The sequence below is a fragment of the Trichomonas vaginalis genome, chromosome I (genome assembly GCF_026262505.1).
Source record: "Trichomonas vaginalis G3 chromosome I, whole genome shotgun sequence".
Lineage (NCBI taxonomy): Eukaryota > Parabasalia > Trichomonadida > Trichomonadidae > Trichomonas > Trichomonas vaginalis.
This window is the reverse complement of record NC_067203.1, coordinates 3,325,625-3,352,116: the sequence shown is the minus strand read 5'-3', so window position 1 is coordinate 3,352,116 and position 26,492 is coordinate 3,325,625. Positions and strand designations below refer to the sequence as shown.

The 26,492-nt window shown below is 32.9% G+C and overlaps 14 protein-coding genes and 3 pseudogenes across 17 annotated transcripts, besides 3 other annotated features; 3 read left to right on the top strand and 14 right to left on the bottom strand.

Moving 5' to 3' along the window:
* Positions 1-3,039: 3,039 nt before the first annotated feature.
* Positions 3,040-3,585, bottom strand: TVAGG3_0921650 (uncharacterized protein; the record flags this gene model as incomplete). The annotated part of the gene is made up of 1 exon (XM_051252259.1): positions 3,040-3,585. The coding sequence occupies one exon, from the start codon at positions 3,583-3,585 to the stop codon at positions 3,040-3,042; it is 546 nt and encodes a 181-aa protein (XP_051077833.1).
* Positions 3,586-3,947: 362 nt separating this feature from the next.
* TVAGG3_0921640 (keratin-associated protein family) lies at positions 3,948-4,799 on the bottom strand (the record flags this gene model as incomplete). The annotated part of the gene is made up of 1 exon (XM_051252258.1): positions 3,948-4,799. A coding segment is annotated over one exon (852 nt), but the record flags the coding sequence as incomplete, so codon positions are not given.
* Positions 4,800-6,773: 1,974 nt separating this feature from the next.
* On the bottom strand, positions 6,774-7,425 carry TVAGG3_0921630 (annotated as a pseudogene). The gene has a single exon. A coding segment is annotated over exon 1 (652 nt).
* Positions 7,426-7,477: 52 nt separating this feature from the next.
* Positions 7,478-8,377, bottom strand: TVAGG3_0921620 (uncharacterized protein; the record flags this gene model as incomplete). Its single annotated transcript, XM_051252257.1, has 1 exon — positions 7,478-8,377. The coding sequence occupies one exon, from the start codon at positions 8,375-8,377 to the stop codon at positions 7,478-7,480; it is 900 nt and encodes a 299-aa protein (XP_051077831.1).
* Positions 8,378-8,852: 475 nt separating this feature from the next.
* Positions 8,853-10,147: a mobile genetic element.
* On the bottom strand, positions 8,933-10,051 carry TVAGG3_0921610 (annotated as a pseudogene). Its single transcript has one exon. A coding segment is annotated over exon 1 (1,119 nt).
* Positions 10,148-11,364: 1,217 nt separating the features above from the next.
* Positions 11,365-12,203, bottom strand: TVAGG3_0921590 (annotated as a pseudogene). The gene has a single exon. A coding segment is annotated over exon 1 (839 nt).
* Positions 12,204-12,273: 70 nt separating this feature from the next.
* TVAGG3_0921580 (uncharacterized protein) lies at positions 12,274-12,489 on the top strand (the record flags this gene model as incomplete). Its single annotated transcript, XM_001300496.1, has 1 exon — positions 12,274-12,489. One exon carries the CDS (start codon positions 12,274-12,276, stop codon positions 12,487-12,489), a length of 216 nt encoding a protein of 71 aa, XP_001300497.1.
* Positions 12,490-12,560: 71 nt separating this feature from the next.
* TVAGG3_0921570 (N-acetylmuramoyl-l-alanine amidase family) lies at positions 12,561-12,755 on the bottom strand (the record flags this gene model as incomplete). The annotated part of the gene is made up of 1 exon (XM_051252256.1): positions 12,561-12,755. A coding segment is annotated over one exon (195 nt), but the record flags the coding sequence as incomplete, so codon positions are not given.
* Positions 12,756-13,375: 620 nt separating this feature from the next.
* On the bottom strand, positions 13,376-14,058 carry TVAGG3_0921560 (uncharacterized protein; the record flags this gene model as incomplete). Its single annotated transcript, XM_001300495.1, has 1 exon — positions 13,671-14,057. The coding sequence occupies one exon, from the start codon at positions 14,055-14,057 to the stop codon at positions 13,671-13,673; it is 387 nt and encodes a 128-aa protein (XP_001300496.1).
* Positions 14,059-14,315: 257 nt separating this feature from the next.
* TVAGG3_0921550 (uncharacterized protein) lies at positions 14,316-15,389 on the bottom strand (the record flags this gene model as incomplete). The annotated part of the gene is made up of 1 exon (XM_001300494.1): positions 14,316-15,389. The coding sequence occupies one exon, from the start codon at positions 15,387-15,389 to the stop codon at positions 14,316-14,318; it is 1,074 nt and encodes a 357-aa protein (XP_001300495.1).
* Positions 15,390-16,000: 611 nt separating this feature from the next.
* Positions 16,001-17,250, bottom strand: TVAGG3_0921540 (aminopeptidase protein; the record flags this gene model as incomplete). The annotated part of the gene is made up of 1 exon (XM_001300493.2): positions 16,024-17,250. The coding sequence occupies one exon, from the start codon at positions 17,248-17,250 to the stop codon at positions 16,024-16,026; it is 1,227 nt and encodes a 408-aa protein (XP_001300494.1).
* Positions 17,251-17,374: 124 nt separating this feature from the next.
* Positions 17,375-18,463, bottom strand: TVAGG3_0921530 (uncharacterized protein; the record flags this gene model as incomplete). The annotated part of the gene is made up of 1 exon (XM_001300492.1): positions 17,375-18,463. The coding sequence occupies one exon, from the start codon at positions 18,461-18,463 to the stop codon at positions 17,375-17,377; it is 1,089 nt and encodes a 362-aa protein (XP_001300493.1).
* Positions 18,464-18,636: 173 nt separating this feature from the next.
* TVAGG3_0921520 (8-hydroxy-dADP phosphatase protein) lies at positions 18,637-19,485 on the bottom strand (the record flags this gene model as incomplete). Its single annotated transcript, XM_001300491.1, has 1 exon — positions 18,665-19,477. The coding sequence occupies one exon, from the start codon at positions 19,475-19,477 to the stop codon at positions 18,665-18,667; it is 813 nt and encodes a 270-aa protein (XP_001300492.1).
* Positions 19,486-21,489: 2,004 nt separating this feature from the next.
* TVAGG3_0921510 (uncharacterized protein) lies at positions 21,490-21,852 on the top strand (the record flags this gene model as incomplete). Its single annotated transcript, XM_051252255.1, has 1 exon — positions 21,490-21,852. One exon carries the CDS (start codon positions 21,490-21,492, stop codon positions 21,850-21,852), a length of 363 nt encoding a protein of 120 aa, XP_051077829.1.
* Positions 21,853-21,869: 17 nt separating this feature from the next.
* Positions 21,870-22,112, top strand: TVAGG3_0921500 (serine threonine-protein phosphatase family; the record flags this gene model as incomplete). Its single annotated transcript, XM_051252254.1, has 1 exon — positions 21,870-22,112. The coding sequence occupies one exon, from the start codon at positions 21,870-21,872 to the stop codon at positions 22,110-22,112; it is 243 nt and encodes an 80-aa protein (XP_051077828.1).
* Positions 22,113-22,116: 4 nt separating this feature from the next.
* TVAGG3_0921490 (uncharacterized protein) lies at positions 22,117-22,952 on the bottom strand (the record flags this gene model as incomplete). Its single annotated transcript, XM_051252253.1, has 1 exon — positions 22,117-22,950. A coding segment is annotated over one exon (834 nt), but the record flags the coding sequence as incomplete, so codon positions are not given.
* A 466-nt stretch (positions 22,953-23,418) lies between these two features.
* Positions 23,419-26,492: part of a mobile genetic element that runs on past the window's edge.
* Positions 25,224-26,492: part of a mobile genetic element that runs on past the window's edge.
* On the bottom strand, positions 25,298-26,425 carry TVAGG3_0921480 (Mariner transposase; the record flags this gene model as incomplete). The annotated part of the gene is made up of 1 exon (XM_051252252.1): positions 25,298-26,425. One exon carries the CDS (start codon positions 26,423-26,425, stop codon positions 25,298-25,300), a length of 1,128 nt encoding a protein of 375 aa, XP_051077826.1.

The following is a 26,492-nucleotide window of genomic DNA, read 5'->3' as shown; positions in this document are numbered from 1 at the left end:
TGGTGACTCGGTGACCTCATCAGTTCTTCAAAAATAAATAATAAGTGCCTTTCCGTCACTGTTGTTGTCAAAATGTCATGTTGTCTCATTTTTTCAGAGAAGTTAAATTACCTGGTGACCTGGTGACTCGGTGACCTCATCAGTTCTTCAAAAATAAATAATAAGTGCCTTTCCGTCACTGTTGTTGTCAAAATGTCATGTTGTCTCATTTTTTCAGAGAAGTTAAATTACCTGGTGACCTGGTGACCCGGTGACCTCATCAGTTCTTCAAAAATAAATAATAAGTGCCTTTCTCCACTGTTGTTGTCAAAATGTCATGTTGTCTCATTTTTTCAGAGAAGTTAAATTACCTGGTGACCTGGTGACCCGGTGACCTCATCAGTTCTTCAAAAATAAATAATTATTGAATAACCGAAACCATTAACGAAACCATAACGATAACATCATATTTCCGTCAGTGTTGTTGTCAAAATGTCATGTTGTCTCATTTTTTCAGAGAAGTTAAATTACCTGGTGACCTGGTGACCCGGTGACCTCATCAGTTCTTCAAAATAAATAATAAGTGCCTTTCCGTCACTGTTGTTGTCAAAATGTCATGTTGTCTCATTTTTTCAGAGAAGTTAAATTACCTGGTAACCTGGTGACCCGGTGACCTCATCAGTTCTTCAAAAATAAATAATAAGTGCCTTTCCGTCACTGTTGTTGTCAAAATGTCATGTTGTCTCATTTTTTCAGAGAAGTTAAATTACCTGGTGACCTGGTGACCCGGTGACCTCATCAGTTCTTCAAAAATAAATAATAAGTGCCTTTCCGTCACTGTTGTTGTCAAAATGTCATGTTGTCTCATTTTTTCAGAGAAGTTAAATTACCTGGTGACCTGGTGACCCGGTGACCTCATCAGTTCTTCAAAAATAAATAATAAGTGCCTTTCCGTCACTGTTGTTGTCAAAATGTCATGTTGTCTCATTTTTTCAGAGAAGTTAAATTACCTGGTGACCTGGTGACCCGGTGACCTCATCAGTTCTTCAAAAATAAATAATAAGTGCCTTTCCGTCACTGTTGTTGTCAAAATGTCATGTTGTCTCATTTTTTCAGAGAAGTTAAATTACCTGGTGACCTGGTGACCCGGTGACCTCATCAGTTCTTCAAAAATAAATAATAAGTGCCTTTCCGTCACTGTTGTTGTCAAAATGTCATGTTGTCTCATTTTTTCAGAGAAGTTAAATTACCTGGTGACCTGGTGACCCGGTGACCTCATCAGTTCTTCAAAAATAAATAATAAGTGCCTTTCCGTCACTGTTGTTGTCAAAATGTCATGTTGTCTCATTTTTTCAGAGAAGTTAAATTACCTGGTGACCTGGTGACTCGGTGACCTCATCAGTTCTTCAAAAATAAATAATAAGTGCCTTTCCGTCACTGTTGTTGTCAAAATGTCATGTTGTCTCATTTTTTCAGAGAAGTTAAATTACCTGGTGACCTGGTGACTCGGTGACCTCATCAGTTCTTCAAAAATAAATAATAAGTGCCTTTCCGTCACTGTTGTTGTCAAAATGTCATGTTGTCTCATTTTTTCAGAGAAGTTAAATTACCTGGTGACCTGGTGACCCGGTGACCTCATCAGTTCTTCAAAAATAAATAATAAGTGCCTTTCTCCACTGTTGTTGTCAAAATGTCATGTTGTCTCATTTTTTCAGAGAAGTTAAATTACCTGGTGACCTGGTGACCCGGTGACCTCATCAGTTCTTCAAAAATAAATAATAAGTGCCTTTCCGTCACTGTTGTTGTCAAAATGTCATGTTGTCTCATTTTTTCAGAGAAGTTAAATTACCTGGTGACCTGGTGACTCGGTGACCTCATCAGTTCTTCAAAAATAAATAATAAGTGCCTTTCCGTCACTGTTGTTGTCAAAATGTCATGTTGTCTCATTTTTTCAGAGAAGTTAAATTACCTGGTGACCTGGTGACCCGGTGACCTCATCAGTTCTTCAAAAATAAATAATAAGTGCCTTTCCGTCACTGTTGTTGTCAAAATGTCATGTTGTCTCATTTTTTCAGAGAAGTTAAATTACCTGGTGACCTGGTGACTCGGTGACCTCATCAGTTCTTCAAAAATAAATAATAAGTGCCTTTCCGTCACTGTTGTTGTCAAAATGTCATGTTGTCTCATTTTTTCAGAGAAGTTAAATTACCTGGTGACCTGGTGACCCGGTGACCTCATCAGTTCTTCAAAAATAAATAATAAGTGCCTTTCCGTCACTGTTGTTGTCAAAATGTCATGTTGTCTCATTTTTTCAGAGAAGTTAAATTACCTGGTGACCTGGTGACTCGGTGACCTCATCAGTTCTTCAAAAATAAATAATAAGTGCCTTTCCGTCACTGTTGTTGTCAAAATGTCATGTTGTCTCATTTTTTCAGAGAAGTTAAATTACCTGGTGACCTGGTGACCGGTGACCTCATCAGTTCTTCAAAAATAAATAATAAGTGCCTTTCCGTCACTGTTGTTGTCAAAATGTCATGTTGTCTCATTTTTTCAGAGAAGTTAAATTACCTGGTGACCTGGTGACCCGGTGACCTCATCAGTTCTTCAAAAATAAATAATAAGTGCCTTTCCGTCACTGTTGTTGTCAAAATGTCATGTTGTCTCATTTTTCAGAGAAGTTAAATTACCTGGTGACCTGGTGACTCGGTGACCTCATCAGTTCTTCAAAAATAAATAATAAGTGCCTTTCCGTCACTGTTGTTGTCAAAATGTCATGTTGTCTCATTTTTTCAGAGAAGTTAAATTACCTGGTGACCTGGTGACCCGGTGACCTCATCAGTTCTTCAAAAATAAATAATAAGTGCCTTTCCGTCACTGTTGTTGTCAAAATGTCATGTTGTCTCATTTTTTCAGAGAAGTTAAATTACCTGGTGACCTGGTGACCCGGTGACCTCATCAGTTCTTCAAAAATAAATAATTGTTGAATAACCGAAACCATTAACGAAACCATTAACGATAACATTTATTTTTGGTCGTTTATGATAAAAATAAATGGTTCATTTACTCACAATATTTTTGTACAAACGGCCCCCAAACTTTTAACTTCTTTTCTGCAGCTTCAAATGCTATCTTAGCGAGTTCATATTCTCTAAATTCTCTCTTTAAATTTTCTTGTTCCCATTGGTCTAGTTCGTATGGGGAATCTCTATAACCATAACACATCTCACGTTCATGTTCTAATTGTTTTTCGCACATTTTTCTAACTTCTTGTTCGAACAAAGGTTTAGCATTCACTACTGTATCTTCAACTTCTTCTTCATCTAATTTCTCATGAACTTTCTTGTCTATGGAGTCCATAATATCTTTGACATAAAATGCATACTTTACAGAGCACCATTTAGCAACAAAATGAACGAGGTCAGGATGTATGTAAATACCTTTGAATTCATTTATAACACCCTTTGTAAGCTCATAAAATGCTCGTTTTGAGGTTGAGCCACTTTTGGCTCGACCGTATTCTTTCATCCAAAACTCGAGAATTTCCTGCATTTTAGTACTATTGAGAAATCTGTTTAAATGGTTTAACTTTCCCGCTTCTCTTGCCATCTTTGTTGCATTAATGTAACCATCCTTGTCTCTACGTAAGACTTCAATACCATTATAAGTGCCTTTTGTGAATGTTTCGCCATTAGATTTGTTCGTGAATGTTTTTGCTTCGACTGACATTACTGTCTTTACATACAAAATAAAAAAATAAAAATAATTTTAAAACTAACTTTATTTTTGGACTACATCAAATTTCCTATGTTGTTGTCAAAATGTCATGTTGTCTCATTTTTTCAGAGAAGTTAAATAACCGAGTGACACATGGTGACGTAGTGACACCTTCAGTTCTTCAAAAATAAATAATAAGTGCCTTTCTCCAGTGATGTTGTCAAAATGTCATGTTGTCATCATTGAATTCTATACCATGCGAATACAGTCATAAATGGTGGCATATAATCTTCACCCGAGCCTGTTGGATTTGTTGTGAAAGTATGTGAATGATTTCCTCCCGGTTCAGTTTGTCGAAAAGTCTTTTTTGTTGAATGGTTATAATCTGGAGATAAAACGTCATTGCCAGCTTCATAGTCTGAGTTGTATAATGGGTGGTCTCTTAATGAGTGTCTATGGTCGCCAGAAAAGTTTGTAGTTCCTGTATGAGTGTGTGGTGGAAGGTTTGCTTCTTTAATTTTCTTCGAACCACCTGTTTCCTTTGAAGAGTTTGCACAATACAAAAACCTGTCGACTATTTGTTCCCATGCACCAACACCAAACATTACTTGAGGACCTCTTGCATCCATTGATGTATAAATAGAACCTACTGGGTTCATTAAATCAAACATATGAGATATTATAGGATTGTCTCTTTTGAACTTAAAATATAGTGCAACTATTTCAGGTTTCTTCTGGTTTGTGTCGGAATATTTTTTATAATATAATCTTATGTTTTCAGGGTAGGTAAAATCTTGACTATAATATTTATTTCTGTCATCTGTATAATAATATACTATTCTCGTTTTTTCTATTGCATTATATCTTTTATATCTATAATAATCTAAATATAATGTTAGTTTTTGTTCATCTACATGTGGTGTTCTGTCGTCATCTCCATAGTCATAATAATATGGTGCTGGAGCTGGGTTAGGCAATGTCATATCTGCCATTTCATAAACTCTAAAATATTTCTTTTGTTCGTCTCCATATAAGTTTAAGTAACAGTTGTTGTCTAATGGAACTTTAACTTGTGCACCATCATTCTTTTTATAGCTTACATACATTTCATTGTTATTTTTCGGAATGAGTTTACACCGTATACCATTTTTTAAGGACTGTACAAACTGCCATCTAAAATATTTATTTTCTTCATTGACATAAAAGTCGCCAACAATAGTTTCAATATTTTTTGTTGTTCCTATCAAACTTTGGTATATTTCATTAACATAAGTTTTATCCGCTTTCTTCTCTAACTCACTATCCACATAAGTTTTAAACGCTTTAAGGTCTAAACATCCTGAAACCCATCCCGTATCAGCTTTAACTTTAAAAGTCTCAAATGTCCATTCATGATACCATTCAACCTTTTCTTTAATTTCATTATCTTTTTCATCAACATAAACCAAATTTGCTTTCTTCATTAACTCATCGTTAACATATTCCTTATCTGCTTTCTTCATTATGTCATTTAGGAAACCTTCTATGAATTTCTCATTTAAATTAAATCTTCCAATCTTCAAAACTTTAGGAAATGCATTTAATGCGTAATATCTTTGTTCTTCTGGCGGAATTGATGTTATATCATCCGTTATTCCTTTAATTTTTGAATTCATAAATAAAATTTCTTTTATATTTGATATCACCGCACCACCTTTGCAAACGAATTCGAAATGGTCATTTTTCAATACTATCTCCAAATCTCCATATTTCAACATTTGCGTTTGTTCTGCCGTCTTTGAATTATATGCATATATGGCGTATGTAATGGTCTGTGCCTTAAGTTGTTGTGGTTGCTGTTGTTTAATCATTTATTATGATTTAAAAATAAATATTTAATCCGTTATCTCATCAGCTATTTTCTCTATTTGAAATTGCCATAATATTTCATTCATAAATTCTAAATCACAATCAAATAGGTCAGTTATTCTAAATTTAATATTTGATAAATCTTTTGAATGAAGAATAAATGAATTCCCGGATAATTGAAACGGATATGATAAAGAAAATGTGTTTAAGTTGATGGATAAAATGTTTTGTATTGATGGGTAAGAGTTAGGGTCTAATGTTTGATGTGAAAATCTCATTGGAGTATTAACTTTATCACATTTGATTAAAATGAAATTGGAACCAGTGTCAGAATACAAAACATCCCCAACATCTTTTTCAAAATTTAATATCCCCAACAATGAACGAAGATGAGGAGTACAAAATTTAATTTTCAGCGGGAATTTAATAAGGTTATTTATTTCATCAAGTTCAAAAAGTTTATCGGGTTTTGATTTAAAATTTTCTTCATACCATACGATAAATGATTCATTTAAATAACTTAAAATCGTGTTAATATCCCATTTCGCGATCATATTATTTATATACATATCATACGTTTTTTCATGGTCATCTTTAATAAATGATATATAATCTGAAGGGTCTAAAAGAATGGGATTAAATTTACCACTCACAGAAACGAGAGTAACATTATAAATTCCGCTAACTGTTAAATTTAATTCACAGTTATTATTCGAAATAATATTGATAATTGACATTTTTATTACGATTAAAAATATGGTAAAGCGTTATTTTCCAGTGATAAATAAAACTAGAATAAGATTACCTCAAGAATTCATAAATTCAACGAATAAGAAATTCATTCATGTTATAAATTTTAGTGTTTTCAGAAAATATGAGTCGATGTCATATTCATCAACGGGTTATATTTCACTTCATTCAAATTTAGTTCAATCAAACCCATATAATGACCATTTCATAAGATTTTCAGATGGTATTAAAAATGTAATTGATAGATTAAAATATGAACAGATTGACAATATCGAATTTTTGGAATTTTGGTTTAAATATCCCGATGGAAAAAAGATTGAAGTTAAAGATAAAGCTGATACTATAACAAAAACAATTACAATGACCGATCCGGATAGTGGGGAACAAAAAGAAATAAAACAAACGATAGAAACTGGTGAAAGGTCAATTATTATTGATTATGATTCAAAGGATTATTATTCGATAATGTTAATGCTTGAATATTAAATAGCCTTAACAAAGAATTTTTCAAGTGATATTTTATATTCATCAACTATTTTATTATAAATATCATTATATGTTAAATGAAGTTCAGTTGTTGTTCCGTTCTTTGATATCTTAATTGTGCTAATATCCTTTATAGGATTTATTTTTGCAACTGTTCCGCAGCATGAAACCTCATCATCTATGAAAAATTGAATCTTAACGTCTGAATCTTGAACATCACAAAGAATGGCGATAATGTGAATTAATGATTCATAAGGTAAAATAATTAAACCGGATTGATCAATTAAATTTATTATTGAATCATAATTATTAGTTATTATATCACGGTAAATTTTCATTAATTCAGAATTAATGTCTATTTTATATGGGTTCTCGATGTTTGATGAAAGAGGTGCTGGGTATGTTGGATAAGTGGGAATTTCAACGGGTTCTTTACCGGGTTCAGATAAAATGATTGGGTCTCCATTCTCATGGTTTTCTTCATTCTCCTCATTCTTCGGTAAGTCACGAGTTAATAAATTTGGTTGAGTTGCTGACCTTGTTAATTCAGGGCTAACATTAACTTTAACATTTTGAATAATTCGTGATTTATCATCATTTACGTTATAACCAACCGTAATCTCTGCTTTTGCGTTAGTGTTCTTTTGACCAGTGAAACGTCTTCTCATTTATAATCGAATAAAAAAATATATTTAAACTTTTATTTTGCCGGAACTTTTGAATCTATTATTCCCTGTATTTGTTCATGAAGTTGATTTTTTGCTGTTTCATCGAAATTAATAGACCGAATATATTCATTAATTGCATTCTTATAATCAACTGATTTCTCAAATTTTCTTTTATCTGATTCCTTAACTAAATCATAAGTTAAACCTCGTTGCTGATATAATGGTTTCTTAATTAAATCTTTGAATGCTTGAGATAAAGCACCCGATGCAATTCTTGCTACTATAATTGGTTGGAATTGCTGTTTAAGTTCATCTTTAACATTTGCGAAAACTGGATCGAATAAAGCAACTTTAAAGAATTTCTTAGCTGAAATTTCGGGTCTCATATTTGCATATTGACCATCAAACTGGTTAGAATATCGTGGTAATCCATCCGGTCCCTCTTCAATAGCATTTAATTCTTCATTGAAATAAGAATATGGATTATGACGGTATGAATTAATTGGACCATTTTCACCTTCTCCAATGTATTGTTTAACAGCTTTTCCATTTTCATCAAATTGCATAGGATAACGTTCATTATATGCTTTCCGTTTAGGATAATCGGATACAGTTAATTTATAACCATTTATGACTTTAATATTACCTTGACCATCAGTAACGAAAACTTCATTTATACCATCAGGTTTTCCATTTGGACCTGTAATGTCTGCTTCGTGTGCTTCCCAATTTGGACCATGACGTTTGGCATATGCTTGAGCTTCTGGTAATGTTAAAACATTTCTCATTTGTTTAACATCTTTTTGAAGACCAGCAACGATATGAACTAATTCTTTCATTCCATCAGGAACTTTCATAGTTCTATTATATGCACCCCTTTTGTTTGTCCCTCGTTTTAATGGAACCTGTAGAAGATTTGCTATTTCTGTCATGTTTAATTATAAATAAAAAATAAAAATTAATTATAAAAAGTTAATCAAATTTAACACTTCCTTTATTTAAATCAACTATTATTTTTCCATGTTCACCTAATTGCTGATATTGTGTGTAAAGTTCATTAATGCTCATTGGTAAATTCACTTGATAAAGCATAACGTTCAACTGTTGACGACTAAACCCACTGAAAATGAAAAGTGTTGATAGATTTGATTTAATGTTTGTGCTTAATGCTTTGAAATATTGAACAGCCATAAAGAATGAACACTGAATGTGTCGACATTGAGTTAATAACTGATTAAAATATGATTTCTCATTTGTTATTAGTTTTGATTTCACCGCATCATCTAGAAAAATGAGTGAATGCAAAAATTCTCTATCAAAATTTGAAATAGAAAGTGTTTCAAATAATTCGTCCCGTTGTTTATCAATAATTTTATCCTCTAATCCTTGCTTCTTGATTGTATTATATAGGGTGTCCAAAGGTGTGTTTAGCACAAACCTGAATACTGCGAATAGAAATAAACAAGTTACATATATATAAAGTTTATTTAAATATAATCACCATTGGATTCAATCACGCGTTCGCAGCGATCGATCCAGGCTTGAAAGACACGCTTTAAATCATCATGAGAAAATTGCTCAAATTGCTCTCTTACAAAATTTTCAAGATCATCTGGACTCGCGAATTCGCGTCCTTCAGCTCTCTTTTTTAGCGTGCCGAATAAATAAAAGTCAGAGGGTGCAATATCAGGTGAATAAATTGGGTTTGGAACAACTTTGACATTGTTTTCCACCAAGTAATTCATTACTTTATGACTTTTGTGAACTCTTGAATTATCAAAATGAATTGCAAACTTTTGTTTTTGTTGTTTGGATTTCTCAAACTCATCAGAATTGATAATTTGAGTAAGAACATTGTCAATTAGATACTGAGCATTCATCGTATTAGGTTTTTGAAGAATATCAATTGCGATGATGCCATTCACGCCCCAAAAAACCGACAACATCATCATTGGTGTGTCAATTTTTTTCTTCGGAATGTTTGCGGATTTTCATCCTTCGGATCCACATGATTTTGGCTTCTGTTGCATATTGAAACCAAGACTCGTCCTCTGTTACTAAAAAGCGAAACTTCTTGGATTGATACGCACCCAATATAGAGAGGAGCTCTTTCGAAGATTGGACTCTAGATTTTTTTTGAACTGAATTAAGGTTGTGCGGAACCCAACGTGTATACGCTAGTTTGTAGTTCAAATAATTGTGCAGATAATAACTGACTGTTGTACATGGTATCTTTGTCATCTCCTCTATCCTTCTGAGTGATGCTCTTGGGTCTTCATCTAGCGCTTGAAGAATTGCTTTGATTTTTCTTTGATCCGGCGATTTTTTGTCAATTTTTATGATGGCGCCTTTTTGTTCATGAAGTGATACATCCTAACATGATACGTTACAGTGGAATAGCTAGGAGCATCCATACCGAAGCATTTTACCAATGTCTCGTAGATTTTTTACAGTCTTTGCATTTTTTTGCAAGAGCGAGGATGTTTTCTTTATGATTCATTAAAAAATGAAAAAAATCCCCCAAAATTTCCCGCGAAACCGCCTCTTGTCTCAAAATTCATTTTATATCCCGGCATGGCGCCAAAATACAACTTACTCATATACATATATTCATATTTTTTATTATATATTTATAATCAGCATATATCTCCTTTAATAGTCTCATATAGAGCGCTGTGCTAAACGCACCTTTGGACACCCTATATAATTCTTTATACATTAAAAAGTTTTTTAAATAATCTTCTGCTTCTTCTTGTGATAAATAAATAATTGGAATTTTGATTAAATGCTTTAAAGATTCAAATGTATCATCTGAAGGTGAACCTGAACGGTTGATATAAATTAACACATGTGAATAGGGGGAAGTGTTAGCAATAATGATAATTTGTTTTAATATCGTTAATGTTTTACCTTTATTCTGTTTACCAATTGCTGCAGTGATTGAATTTAAGTAACATTCAGAATATGGAATTTTCATTAATTTTTCCTTAGATAGAGCATTTCTATTATCACTCAATGCTTCATTAATCATATCATCTACGTATGTATTATATACTCCCGCTAATTCTTCATAAGGGGTGATGAATTTAAATCCATTTAATCAAAAATAAATTTATAATTTTAAACATTTCTATTCATCAATATTTCATCATATGAACTTCTATACTGTGGTGGTGTACCTGTTGGATGATATTTCAAACCTTCGTCCGGTGTCCATGTCCAATATGTAGTCCTAGTAAACCAAACTGAGGAGGATTTGTCACCTTTGAACAGTAAGTGTCATTTTCACCCTGAATGATTGGATAAGCTTTCACTTGTACTGTAACTTGTGAGTTGAAAGTTTCTAATCCATCAAAGAATATACCCGCTCCATCACGTTGAACTGGAATAGTGCATAAGAATGAAGTTTGGTCTTTCCATGTTCTAGCTAATGGCGTGCCATCATCTGCATTCAGCGGTCTAGTTAATGAGTCCTTGTATTCTTCCGTGCATTCATTCACTCCATCTAAATCAGAAGCTTGAAGCATACGTGTAAAGAATATGTCACCCACTGTGGTCATCGCTTGATCGGGGAAGTTTTTGGAATCTATAGTGACCTGAAGACCTCGAAGCATTGGATTTTCTAAAACCGTTCTTTGCATTGCATTCTTCGGAAATGTTAACACAACATCTGTGACATTATGAAGAGCGTATGAGAAATCCGAGCTAATACCTTCAGGAGTGATGCAACCTCCATTTAGTGAACGAACGTCAATATGTTGAGCTGGAATCATGAATGGATCTTCCTTACTGAATAAACGTGGTATTGCTTTAACCGATTCTTCAATTAAACCATATCCTGGTGTAATGCATTTATCCTCTAAAACTTCCATCTTTGTGCATGAAATAATAACACTTTCAACTGTTGCGTCAGCAGATGTAGCAGCTAAGCCTGTAATTAATTTGGTAGGAAGTCCGATTTGTTGGAATTTGCGATCATATTTATAAACATGATTCATAATCTTTTCATAATTTTCATCAGTTATCTTTTCATAAACGTAATTTTGTAAATCAGCAACTCTTAACGGGTCAACCTGACAAAATACTAAAGTATCCCTGAAAACATAATATTTAAGAATGATATCGCCAAATGATTTTGGATAATCATCGAACGCCTGAAATGCTAACAAATCATTTACCGGAATAATCATATCAAAAGTGATATCAACTTCTTCATTTGCTTTCTTGAAAACTTCTGAAGGGTCAATATATTACCACATACTGATTATCATATTTTTGAACATTATTATATAACGAATGAACAAACTTTTTAACTTTCCTTTCTGATTTTGGTTTATATGTTGCAAATGCAAAAGATTCACGGGCGCAATCCATCTGAAGATAACCGGCATCACCTCTTTCGGTTTCTACTTCTAATTGTTTAAAGCTTTGATTTGATGATTTGTAACCAACGAATAAACGCATGCATTTAAAAGCGGCATCACATGTGAAAGCTTTATTTGAAACTAGAGTTGCTTTAACTTTGCGTTTAATATATGTGTCACCTAATTGGTTCACATCATGAGCTGGGTTTGTAGTTCTTAAATGAGTTTGTTTATCATCAAAATATGGAGTATCAGAGTCATAGCATGAACTTTCAAGTTCTCTATAATATCTTCTACCGTCATTCTTTGCGAATATCTCATTTATCTTTTCGAATGAATGAAATACATTTCCATTAATTGGTTTAGTGTTTGGCACTAAATAGTTAGTCGTCATTTATTAATAAATAAAAAATCAAAATTAAAAGATGAAAATGAATTTTTTAATTTTAATGAAATAATCAACTATGGCTGCAGGTATATTTAAGAAATTGTGGGATAAAGTAAAAAGAGGAGCGAGTAAAGTTTGGGAAACATTGAAGAAGGGAGCAAATTGGATATTTAAGAATAAAGAAGCAATTAGTGACGTTGCTGAATCAATAACGCCAAAAGCTGCCCCAATAAGAGAAATTTTAAATAAAGGAGAAAAAGTTTATCAAAGACTACAACCGATACTAAGATAAAAATAATTTTAAAATAATTTATTTTTCCACTATCTACCCCCTATTTTATTAAGTATTGATTCAGCAATTCCACCAATTGCGTTACCTGCTTGTGCTCCCATCGCCGGGTTACCTGCTTTAGTACCTAATACTCCACCTATGATAGTTCCTGCCGTTTTCGCTACTGGTGCCAAAAATTTTGCAACAGGTTTAATAACCTTTTTATAAACCCAACCCGCAGCTTTCTTAATTCCATCCCATAATTTTTTAAAGAATCCTGCCGCCATTTCTGATTTAATATTAATTAAAAAATTCATTTTCATCACTTATATTCTAATTTTTATTTAATGATAAATGAAACCTATTTTAAAAATAAATGGAACAGAGGGGGATGAAATAAATGAGAGTGAAAATGTTCAACAAAAAATAAACGTTGTTAAACCAATTACTGAAATAAAAATTTTTTCATCTGTTGAAGAATTTAATGACTATTATGCTAATAATAAAAAATTATTTGAAGAATTGACAACGTGTAAATTGAATAAAATGTTTAAAGTTGATGGATTCAAAATTTCAAAAATAAAGGGGGTGGTTAGTTTGAAATCTATTCCTCAATCAAGAATCACCACATTAATGAAAATAGATGATTTAACAAAAAGAATAGAAGAGATTGAAGAAAGAATGAATCAAATAATTGATTTCATAAATTCAAATAATCATTAGCTTATTTTGGCTTTCATATTCATTTAATAATTCACAATCTTCATTTTTAAATTGAAGTTTAACCCATTCAGGATTTAAACAATGTTTAATTAATCGTGGAATATCTGACATCATCTATATATAGCTTCTTTTATAAAAGATGAAAAATAAATTATTTTAAAATTAATGTTAATTTTATTAATGTGTTTATTACATTATGTATGGGCTGAGTGTAAATGTCTTACATTTTTGAATATTTTTAAATTTTGATTTATTCAAAAACGTAAGAATAAAAACCGTAAGAATCATACATTTTTTACTTCATATGTTAAAAAAAATGATACAAAATCGTTCAATATTGTATGAATTCTTACGTTTACAAAAAAAGTCACACAACCCTTCATACCCTACTACTTCGAATCGGGAATTAAAAAATTAATAAGATTTTTTGAATAAATATAAAAACATTACAGATTTACATCGAGAGAAAAATTGCGCTCCTAGTTGGTTTCTTTGCCGGATAAAATTTTATATTCAGAATCACGTAAAGTAATATTTTGCAGGTGTGGTTCTATCACACTCCAATTTTCAGTGAACCACTTGAGTAAAACACGGTTATCTCGGGAAGCATCTCTATCAAGCCTAATTTTCGGATTTGTTGTATGCTCACATATAATTTGTGCAATACTTTTGAGTTCGCTATGTGTTACACCTGGACCAAACATTTGACTGATGACTTTCCATGCTTCAGAATTTTCAGAATCAAAGTCTGCAAGCCTTTTCTTTACTCTTGCAGCTTCAGTTCCATCACCTCTTTTCGTTCTCTTTTTCCTATCCTCATCAGAATCATAATCGGAAGAGTCAAAGTCATACTTTCTTCTTCCCATTCAAATAAATTGCCATTTTATGGGTCACAACGATTGCAATTGAATATTTAAAGACCGAAATATTAAGTATTGCATGCATAGGAGTCTTCAATAGTAAACAAATATTAAAGAAAACACGCATTTCTTTTTCCAGAATAATATCAATTAATTATGCCAGAAGTGATTTTTATGAATATTAGATCTATATTTCAAATACAAAAAAACTGTAGGATATTATTAAATGTTAATTGCATTATAAAATTTAACAAACAAAAAAGTTTAACTATTCATGATGGCATTGTATAATTCATCCTCATCTATGTTATCAGATTGGCTCGATACATCAAATCCAAATGGACTTTTAGATTTGTTCCGATTGTTTTTCGTTGAGGTTCGTGCCCTGCTTGGGGATCGAGTAGCCTTTTGAGAATTTATAGGATGTGTATTATTTGGAGGATGACCTATATCAAAGGAACTTCCAAACAGATCATCGGTGGAAGTTTTTTCTATCGAACTATTATCAAATCCAAATGGAGATTTGGTCCTTGATCTCCTAGCTGTTGTTGGTTTTGGTGCATTCAAATCAAGATCATCATTTAATAGGTCATCGATATCTTGATCTAAATCATTCATATCTTTTGGTTTGGTTTTCTTGTATGTTATTGGTTGTGTTGCAATCTTCTTCGATTTTGGTTCTGATTCTGAATTCAGGAAGCTGTCGTCAAGCAAATCATCGTTTGAATCCTGCTTACGTGAAAGAGAAGTTGTTCTCCGATTCCTCGTGCTATGATTTTCTGACTTTTGCTGTTCCTGTTTTTTATGGTGCTGTTGAATTGATGAGTTATTAAACAAGAAATCATCACCACTCTCAGTTGATGAACCAAAATCAAAAGTTGCCGATGATTTTGGTTTAGACAGATTTGTTCTAGCAAGCCTATTCTTTGAAGGTGATTTTTGCTTTTGATCATTGAATTTATTATGGTTTACAGTAGCAGTTTCATTATCTTGTTTAAATGATTTAGTTTCTTCTTGTAGATGAATTACGTTATCAGTTTGTGTATTATCAGTTTCATTAGCAGGAAGTTGAATAGGTTGTTTATGAATACTTTGGTGTTGATCTAATTGTTGTGGTGTATCTTTATGTATATCTGTATCATTTGCGTTGGCAGAATTCCTTTTTGAACTAACAATATTTGAATCTGAAGTAGTCTCACTTTTTGAATTTATTTGCTGGTGGCTATTATCGATTATCTGAGTCTCCTCTTTAGCATCAATAGATTCCATTTGTAAGCGATTACTCTCGGGTACTTCAAGTGGATTTTGTTTTATTTCTGGAGATTCATCAATATTCATAGATTCAATATCATTTGAATCAAATCCTGTAATAGATATAATGTTTGTAAAACTATTTGAGAACTTTCGACCAATAAAGTTAATTAAAATTTCCAAATAGTATAGTAAAATAATGATATCATGAACAAATAAAGTATGGTTATGATAGAAAGAGTGTATGTCAGCCGATGTCTTATATTTTGAATTAAAAGAAGTGATTAAAGAAGAATTTTCGAAGGAAATAATGTAAGTATTCATATATAAACCATATTCTAGCTCTTTCTGATACGAAGTATAAAACAGTGAGACCATAACTAAAAAACCTGTAATAAATACCGAAATCGTATAATAATATATTAAGCTGTTTTCATTTTCTTTTTTCAAATTAATACACTCAATAACTGCAATGAGAACTGTAGCCATCGTGATAATAATCATGATGATTGATAAAATTATGCCTGAAGATCCACAGACTTGAAACCAGTATTTTTCGCAAAATACAACAAGCATATATATGCTAAATATTAGCAGAGGGAAAGGAGCTACAATCATAGCAAGCGTATTGATAAGTCTCGCTCCTTTACCCATTTCTGTTTTTTAAACGTTCACCATAATAAATTTTTTGAAAAAATATCAAATATAAGATATATTTAGCCTAAAGAAGATAAGATGTAAATAATTTGTTATAAAAATCATCAAGTTTTGCCAAATCAGAAACATTGATTGTTTGTCGAGGGGCATTACCGCTATAAGCAGGTATTCCGACATTAATGACTGCCATTCCTTGTTGAGAGGCGACTATGGTTCCAATGGCATCAGCCTCTGGACTTCCAGATATTATTGAAGTTTGAATTTCATTTGCTGAAGTAAATTTGTTTAGGCGTTCATATGGTCCGTTTGCTGTGGACGTCGATTGATCTGGTTGGTAACGAACTTGGATACCGGATCCGGCTGCTTGGTCTTTAGCTGAAATATCAGTAGAGGCAATAAAAAGAGAATTTGCTTTAAATTCTGGAGGGGCACCAATCCTGTCAAGCGTGTTTGAAAGTAATGTAGATTTTGGTCCGCAGCGTGTATTTCCGGTAATGCAGGTCGAATCATAGACGATGAATCCGGCTAATCCAGATTGTTGGTCAGGAGCCGTAGCAAATTGATGGAGAGCAACAATAGCAGTAAGTAGAGATTCTAGTCTTGAACCCATGATAAGTCCATTGTCAAGGCCCAAAATTGTTGTGTTTTGAGCATCGACAAAATGACAATCAAAATCAATGATCTTATCAGGTGAGGTATTAGCTGCTTCAGCAATAACTCGAACTAATCCACTGCTGTGTTCTTTAGAAAGTTGGGGATCCGATGATGTTAATTCGAGAATTGGATTAAAATCTAACTCAAGATTAGATTCTTTTGGGGCGTTTGGGCCACGGCACATATGAATAGCCAAAGAAACTATAGAAGCAACAGACTTTTCTGATTGATAAAGTACATTTTTAACTTTTTCGCCATCTTTGTAGAGAACGCGCCCTGCGATACGAAGATCACGATCACGCCAGAGTTCCCAGTCAGCTGTTGATCCATATGGAGCTATCCGTACAAGATCAACGCCAGAAGCATCAAAAATGCTACGTGGTTTTGACTTGAAGCATTGAGCGTCGCATCTCGTACCAACGATAATTCCTTTTGTAAAATCTTTCTTATTTATTGCAAATATTTGTCGGTTATCTCTAGTTACAAAAAATTTATTTGGAATTTGTTCCCATTTTTCTGTTTCTTTCATTTCTGTATACCCTGCAGCAAGAAGTACTTCTCTTGCATATTGTATATAATGACTTGGAGTGAGGCATTTGTCAAGTGCAGCTGCAAACTTTTGAGCAATGGTTTCCATTATGAATTCTTTTTGACAAATACGGTTCACTTTGAATATTTGGGTTATGTAAATCATGAAATATAAAGAAGGCAATAAGAACAATATGAATTTATTAATAAAAATAAAATAATAAAGGTAATGATCAACTATCCATTGAACTCATTTCAACTTGGGTTGCTGAGATTTGTGTTGACCTTTGATACTGACCATTGCGGCCATTAATTTGATAGTCCGTTGCTTTAATCGCAGACAAAAGTTGATAATGTCTTTGTCTAATGTTCCTTAAGGTTGGATCTAGTTGCTTTAATAAACTTTTTAACTCATTATTGCGTGCAGTAGCTAATTTAATGTCTTGATTCAGATTTGAAAAAGTTAAAGAAAGTGAATCTTGCTGTGTTTTTTGTTTCATCAGCTCGTTAATTATATCAAATTCTGTCGATTCGGATTGGATTTGAAATATAAGCTTTTTATTTGCATTTTTTTGCAAATTAATTTGTTTTCGAATCTTCAAGAGCTTTAACTTGAATTTACGTCGTATTTCATCAATAGATGGCTCCAAAATTCGATTTTGAGGCATTTCGAATTGAGTTGTTAAAAGGCTAATTCGTTGATTAATTTTATCAATTTTTTTATTAATTTCCACTCTTTGGAGATTATTTTTATCCTTAATAGAGGCTATTTCTTTTTCAATCTTCTTAATTAGTTTTTTTCTAGTTGCGATAAGATTTTCGATATCTTTAATTTGTCGAATATTGTCTTCGGAAAAATTCTTGATTGATGTAGTTAGAGTTAGGTATTCGCTTATGTTCTTTTCATTAATTCTCGAAATATTTTGTTTTAGGTTCATTAAAATACTATCATCGGTATTGGAAGACAAAAGTGCGTCTGGCTCAATCATTTTATTGACCTTATCTAATTCTAATTTGAATCTTGCTCTAAGTTCTTTTATTTCGTATTTCATCTTTTGTTCTTCTGATTTTAGAATGCCATGATGCCTTGCTTGAAAATTTGAGATTTCTTTATGCAATTGAATCTTTTTCTCTAAATGTCTAGCTAAAACTCTTGAATTAGTTTCACGGATAATATTGATTTGTTGTTGTTTCTCCCTTAATACTTTTTTTAAGCGTGCTATCTCTTCTTCTTGCATGTTGTTCATTTGATTATATTTGAATTTTACACTGGAAATTAATCTGCTTTCAAAGAAATTATAATCATCTGAACTGTCACTCATAAAATTGAATCAAATTCGATTCAAAATTAAAGTTGAGAATCATTACGAAGTTAATGCAGATGAACAACCACAATATCTCAACAAATTTACATCATTCAAAAATTTTTGAAGATCTAGGAATTTTATTTAACATAGATTTGATTTTAATTGACGAAAATAAAAAGAGAAAAATTTGAGAGAATAATAAAAAGATTTAATAATTTAAATTCCATTTGATTTAGGTAGCATGTATAAGAATTGATGGTTATTCCTATAGACAGTTTCGCGTTCTAATAGACCAATTTTGTTTTGAATCTGGGATTGAACAGCAAATTTAATGAGATCGTATCCGCAGTTAATTAATACGTCAGGTTTAACCCAAGCAGCCGAATGAATTTCATAAGGATCATACTTAATTTTGGTTGAGAGGGGTTTAAGGCGAAAAATATGGAATAAATCAGGAGCTTGGAAAGTATTACTCTTTGGCCAGAAACGAGATGTTACCATATACATTGGTTCAGCTTGAATACCTGTTTCTTCCATTATTTCTCTAACAGCAGTATCTGAAAGTTTTTTATCTTTTCTAGGATCAAAAAGTCCGCCAGGTAATTTCCATGGAGAAGGACCGGTTTTGTAATTCTCTCGAACAGCTAAAATTTGGCCCTCATTGTTAATACACATTCCACCAACTCCTAAATATGCAAATGGAGGGTTAGGTAAAGTTTTTGACTTTTCACGAATCCATTTATTGAGAACAATGACATTTCCTGATTTACTTCTATGAATATCAAAACCTTGCATTATTAATGGATAAAGATGCTTGAGATCTGTCCCACGGAGCTTAACCCAAATGGAGGGCCGATCTTCTTTTTTCCATTCATTAATGTGATTATTAATAAAATCTAATAATTCTTTTGGATCTTGAAGATTCCCATCCCATTTAATTTTAACATCCCCGAAACGAACTTTATAATATGATGAAAACTTTCCTTCTTTTACACCTTTGATTGCTTTTCTATCAGGTAATATGCTCATTAATTTTTTTAACGATATTCAATTTTTGAATATGTGTTCGTTCTAAGAGGTAGGGCAACGATAGAAAATTTTTGGAAAAAAAGTTCGGAGATCTTAAACGTATCATATTCCCTGCATGGTTTGGTATCTTCCGCCATGCGTTGTGCCAAACATATTGACACTTTCCAATAATTAATTTATGGTATGAGTCACAGAGTTAGATTATAAAAAGAAAGTAAATAATTGCAATTAGAAATCATATATGTCGGAAATCAAATGTTGATGAGCAGAAACCTTTTACTCATCATAAAAGAGATAAATCACTAAAGATTTGTATACATTAAAATTTGATATTTGGTGCTCGAAAACTGTCTGATGGGACTCCTCCAAAATGAACCAATCTATCGCTGAGGACCAAATTAGATGATGTGGATGGTGTATTCTCTAATTCTAACTTAGGAAGAATGGGAACAAAACGAATGACGACAACAACATGTCAAACATAGATTAAATATCTATGAATCAATAAAGTATACGTGCATTGAAGGTGATAACGATCACTTGAGGCTTATAACTCTTTGACTAAATTATGCAATAATTAAATATAATCATTTTTATATTTTTATACTGATAGTAATTAATATACTATCCTGCTTAATAAATGGTATGATCAAATTTGTTTGAAAATTTAATTATGTATATGAAACTATGTCTTCTATATAAAAATCAAAATTTTCGGACGAACCTAGATTGAACCTTTATGAAAATCTATCATTTTTGTTAATTGAGTTAATATGAATCTTTTACATATGTATATAAGGTCAGGTAAGTGGGGCTTCCAGGCGCGTTGCGCCTTCTAGCCCCTAAGAAATTTTGCCCAAGACCCAAGAGGAGGACCGAACCCCAGCCGACCAGCCGGTGACAAAACCAAAACCGTTGTTATTTACATCATATTAATGATGTCACTTTTAAAAATGTCACTTTTTGTTTCACTTTTCACAAATTATATATGTTTTCATGCTTTGTCACTTTTCTGTCACTTTTCGGGTAAAAACATTTTTATTATTATATATAAATGAATTTTACAAAACCACCGTTACCGTTCTTTGGAAATAAGAGTAGATGTAAAGATATTATATTGAGAGAACTTAAGAAACTACCGAATGGTCTAACATTTGTAGATTTGTTCGGTGGAAGTTTCTATATATCCCATTTATGTCATACAATATTCCCAGACTCAAAGATTATATGCAATGACTTCGACAACTATATGGACCGTCTCAAACATATTCCAGACACAAACAACATATTGAAAGAGTTAAAAGAAAAGATACCTATAGGTAAGATGGAACGTATACCATTAGATAAGAAAAATATTGTGAGAGAGGTTTTGAAAAAAGCAGAATATATAGACTGGGATAGTATATCTGCTAGACTATTATATAGTGGTGCTATAAGAGTTCATGACATTGAAACACTTATGTCAAAAGTTTTATATCTTAACTATACAAATGTTTTCAAAGAGAACATAGAAAAATATATTGAGGGTATAGAGTTTGTGAGATGTTATTGGACAGAGTTGTATGAAAAATATAAAGACAAGGAAAATGTTTTCTTTATAGTGGACCCGCCGTTCTATAACACATGGGATTTTCAATACCAAGTAGACTGGACTTTGAGAGACTCTTTAGAAACTTTAGACGTTATACATAACCATCCATGCTTTTACTTTACATCCGATAAAAGTGATTTGGAAACCGTTATGAGATGGCTAGAGGACATACATGACTATGAGTTTATATATGACAAGATAGAATATGAGAGAGGTCCTATAAACTGGAGAAAGTGTCATAACAAAGAAATTTTATTAGTAAGTAAATGTGGTTTGAAATAGGACTACTTGTTTTAGGTTTTTTCCATTGTGTCATTTATTTATTTGACGTGGCAGAAAGATATAGAGAATATGAAGATGAACCAATGCCTGCAAATGTTCAGTATATGTACTCGTAAGAGATATTTTTATCTAATATTAAATGGACGCACAGAACTTAGCGAATGCACAGCAACCTGGACAACCAAACCCAGAGAATATTCCAAATGAAGTTAGAATACAAACTGCAATGGCAAACTATGGTCAAGTGCCAACAGATGTACAAATGCAAACTGCCATGTCAAATGACGCTGCGTTAGGTTTGCCACCATGGTATGCAAATATGAGATGGAAAGAGTTTTATACAAACCCTGAAGTGGGATATAAACAACTTTATGCAGATGACGCGAACACAGGAGTTGACCCAGAATATGTTTTCTACCAGAGGAGAAACAGAATGTATGAGCTCCAGTTAAAGAATGCTATGGAACTCAACAGGAAACGTAAGAGACTAGGCGGACATTAGATTTTTACACGTAGTAAATGGGTTTCTTCAGTAGTATTGGAAACTTCTTCAGAAGAGTTGGAAGAGGTATATGGAATGGAATAAAAACCGTAGGAAGAGGAATTTGGAACGGAGTCAAAAATATTGGTAAAAGAGTAGGTCAGTTTGTTGGTATTATACCTAAAGACCCTGAACCAGAAGAACAAGCTCCTGTTATACAACAGCCTGAACCTGCACCACAGTCTAGTTGGCAACCAAATCCAACACCTCAACCGTATTAAAAAATTATATTTTTACCGTTCGATAGTAGTTGTATATGAAACTAAGTTCTAAGTAAAACGCATGGTATAATGGAATTATTCTTTTTCTTCCATCTGTAGTAAACCATACTTGAAAGTCCGAAATACTTCCACTTGGTGGTTCGTATAACTTTGTAGGTTTTTCGTAAAAGTCATTTGCCAAGCATAAGAAAGAGTTTTGGGCGCCAGAAAATGAAGCATGAACTATCACAGCATCTTGGTCGAAAATATTTTCATATGTTCCATTAGGGTTTTCGACTTCATAATAGTCCGGGTGTACTGGATATGCTGCAGGCTGATTTAACATCCTCATAAATCTATACCATGCCAAGTTGTTATATTTTGTAGAAATATAAACGTTTTCTCCAAGGTCTTCTATTTTATTGATTTTAACAGTTGCATTTTTCCTGTCATAAATAATATCGAGATGGTATTCTCCTTCGTCAATGTTATACTGGTTTGCATATTCAATATAGATATCGTTTATTTTTTCTTGAAAAGCTTGAAGAGTTGTTTCTAAGTTTACAAGCAAACTAACTTGTAAAAGTTTTCCCTGTTCAAATTTCTCATACATACGTTTTTCTTTGTTATAGTATCGAACTTCAAAACCGACCGTAAATGGGAAACCATGTATGGCTTCTGAAATGAACTTCATTCTACGAAAGCCAATAGCTTTTGTGACGGATGGGTCTCTTAACCATCTTAATGGGTAGTCAAAACGATAGCCTTCATGCTTTACGGTATCTGTCTCAACCTTTTGACCGACATTAGTAAAAAGTTCATCTAATGGTTTAGTTGTAGCAACTCTAGAATTTTCTTTTTCTATTGGAAGCATATTTTATCTATAATAAAAATGTCGAAAGATATTGCTTCCATAAGAGAAATACAACACAACCGACAACTCATTATGCAAGCTCTAAATAAGAACACAACAAACTTTTCAAACTATTCTAAGATATCTGAGTCATTGAAAGAAGGAAACTTAAAACTGACAATAAACCCAATGACAGATGAGTTTCTATTTCAAGACAAGAAGAACAATACTGTCTGTATAAATCCAACAAAAGGAACTTTAAACGAGAAACCTATAAATGAACTTCTTTTGAAAGCAGATGTTGACAACAAAGCTGACAAAGAATATGTAGACGATGCAATAGCAAAAGAAGAAGAAAGAGCTAACAATGCTTATGCAACAAAAGAACATACTCATCCTGAACTAGCAGACAAAACATATGTTGACAATAAAATGTCAAGTGAAGTGACAAGAGCTGAAAACGAATATTCTAAAAAGACTCATACACATTCTATATCTGATATTACAAACTTACAAGAAACCTTAAACAGGAAAAGTGCCGTTGGACATACACATACCATTGCAAATATTACAAACTTACAAGAAACATTAGAGACAAAAGCAAATAAGACTCATACACATTCTATATCTGAAATAACAGACTTAAACGTTAGCCTTGAAAAGAAAGCGGATAAGGAATATGTGGCTAGTAAGTTAGAGAAGAAAGCGGATAAGGAATATGTGGATGAAAAAGATAATGAAATTAAAGAAAGGGTTGAATGGTATCATGAATGGACATCGAAGATTTTTAAAAGTAAAGCTGATACAGGATGGGTTTCAGGATGTTTAGACCTTAAAGCAGATAAAACTTATGTTAACGATGAGTTAGAGAAGAAAGCAGATAAGACTCATACACATACAAGTTTTACAACTTTTACAGCAGATGATATTACACTAAACACAACCTTGCCAAATAAAGGTCCAACAATACCACCGGCAACAAGTCTTGTAGATACTTTGATATCTAATGACAATAGTATTATGCATCTAAGACAGGAACTCAATGTGCTTAAACAAATTTTGCCGAATCTTATTTACCCGGTTGGCTCATTATATGTTTCAATGAACTCTACCAGACCAGAAGTAGTACTTGGTTTTGGAACTTGGACTCAAATAGTCGACAGGTTTTTGTATTGTGCAAACTCTTCAAAGGAAACAGGTGGAAGTAAAACGATTTCAGGTGCAAATTTACCTGCACACAGTCACTACATAGATTTAAGTACATCTCAAGCAGGTTGGCATAAGCATAGATATTGGGATTGGTCAGCAATGACAAAAGGTAAAGGATATGATGTTAAAGACAACGTTAAGTTTGCTATAAATTGTTACTGGAGTAACACTGAGGGAGGAGGAAACCATACACATCACGTTTCAGGATATACGCAAACAACGGGACAAAGTAAAGAATATATGCCACCTTACATGACAGTTTACGCATGGTATAGAATTGCTTAGTCGTCATTTTCAACTTCTTTAGCATATTCGTCAGGAGTTGTCTTATATTTGTTAGGAACTGTCTTTGAAAGTATACCACTTTGAACTTTGACAAGTTTGAAACGAGGTCTGGCAATAGTAGTTTTATCTTCTGCTTGCAGTGTGTACATTTTGCCATGTTTGCCTAAAACTTCATAATATTCTCTTGTATACTTTCTTCTATTTTTACGAACACGAATGTGAGTACCTGTCGGGTTTCCATTGTTGTCATAGTCAATAGTATTTTCATATGGGTCGCGTTTAGGTATTTCTATTTTTACTTTGTCACCTTTCTGAAGTTTGAAGCCCGGCATTCTTTCTTGTTTGTCTCTTTTGACTAAATTATTAAATATATAGTCTTTCTCTAAGTCAGGGTTGTTTTTCATTTCTTCGGGGGAGTGGTTTCCCAAACCTTTTTGTTTACGGTTATTGTAAATATTTAAAACTTGTCTCATCTTTGCCATGGAGAAGTGTCTATATTTGTCGTCATATGACATTTCATTTGCTTCACCACCTTGTGGTTGGTTTAAGTCTCTTAACATTTTTATACAACCGTCAATGACACCAAGAGCAGAATGGTTTTGGTCGACAATGAAATATTGGTTTACATTTTTTGAACGCAGATAGTTTTTTACATCATCTGATTTGAAAGAACTTTCACAGTCAGATGTCAGTTTTGTTGGGTGGTATTTGTCAACGAATATTGTCAAAGCAGTTTTCACATCTAAAATATTTTTGGACCATAATGGTATGGCTTCACAGTATAGGTCCAAAGGTGTGTTTAGCACAAACCTGAATACTGCGAATAGAAATAAACAAGTTACATATATATAAAGTTTATTTAAATATAATCACCATTGGATTCAATCACGCGTTCGCAGCGATCGATCCAGGCTTGAAAGACACGCTTTAAATCATCATGAGAAAATCGCTCAAATTGCTCTCTTACAAAATTTTCAAGATCATCTGGACTCGCGAATTCGCGTCCTTCAGCTCTCTTTTTTAGCGTGCCGAATAAATAAAAGTCAGAGGGTGCAATATCAGGTGAATAAATTGGGTTTGGAACAACTTTGACATTGTTTTCCACCAAGTAATTCATTACCTTATGACTTTTGTGAACTCTTGAATTATCAAAATGAATTGCAAACTTTTGTTTTTGTTGTTTGGATTTCTCAAACTCATCAGAATTGATAATTTGAGTAAGAACATTGTCAATTAGATACTGAGCATTCATCGTATTAGGTTTTTGAAGAATATCAATTGCGATGATGCCATTCACGCCCCAAAAAACCGACAACATCATCATTGGTGTGTCAATTTTTTTCTTCGGGAATGTTTGCGGATTTTCATCCTTCGGGATCCACATGATTTTGGCTTCTGTTGCATTTTGAAACCAAGACTCGTCCTCTGTTACTAAAAAGCGAAACTTCTTGGATTGATACGCACCCAATATAGAGAGGAGCTCTTTCGAAGATTGGACTCTAGATTTTTTTTGAACTGAATTAAGGTTGTGCGGAACCCAACGTGTATACGCTAGTTTGTAGTTCAAATAATTGTGCATATAATAACTGACTGTTGTACGTGGTATCTTTGTCATCTCCTCTATCCTTCTGAGTGATGCTCTTGGGTCTTCATCTAGCGCTTGAAGAATTGCTTTGATTTTTCTTTGATCCGGCGATTTTTTGTCAATTTTTATGATGGGCGCCTTTTTGTTCATGAAGTGATACATCCTAACATGATACGTTACAGTGGAATAGCTAGGAGCATCCATACCGAAGCATTTTACCAATGTCTCGTAGATTTTTTTACAGTCTTTGCATTTTTTTGCAAGAGCGAGGATGTTTTCTTTATGATTCATTAAAAAAATGAAAAAAATCCCGCCAAAATTTCCCGCGAAACCGCCTCTTGTCTCAAAATTCATTTTATATCCCGGCATGGCGCCAAAATACAACATACTCATCATATACATATATTCATATTTTTTATTATATATTTATAATCAGCATATATCTCCTTTAATAGTCTCATATAGAGCG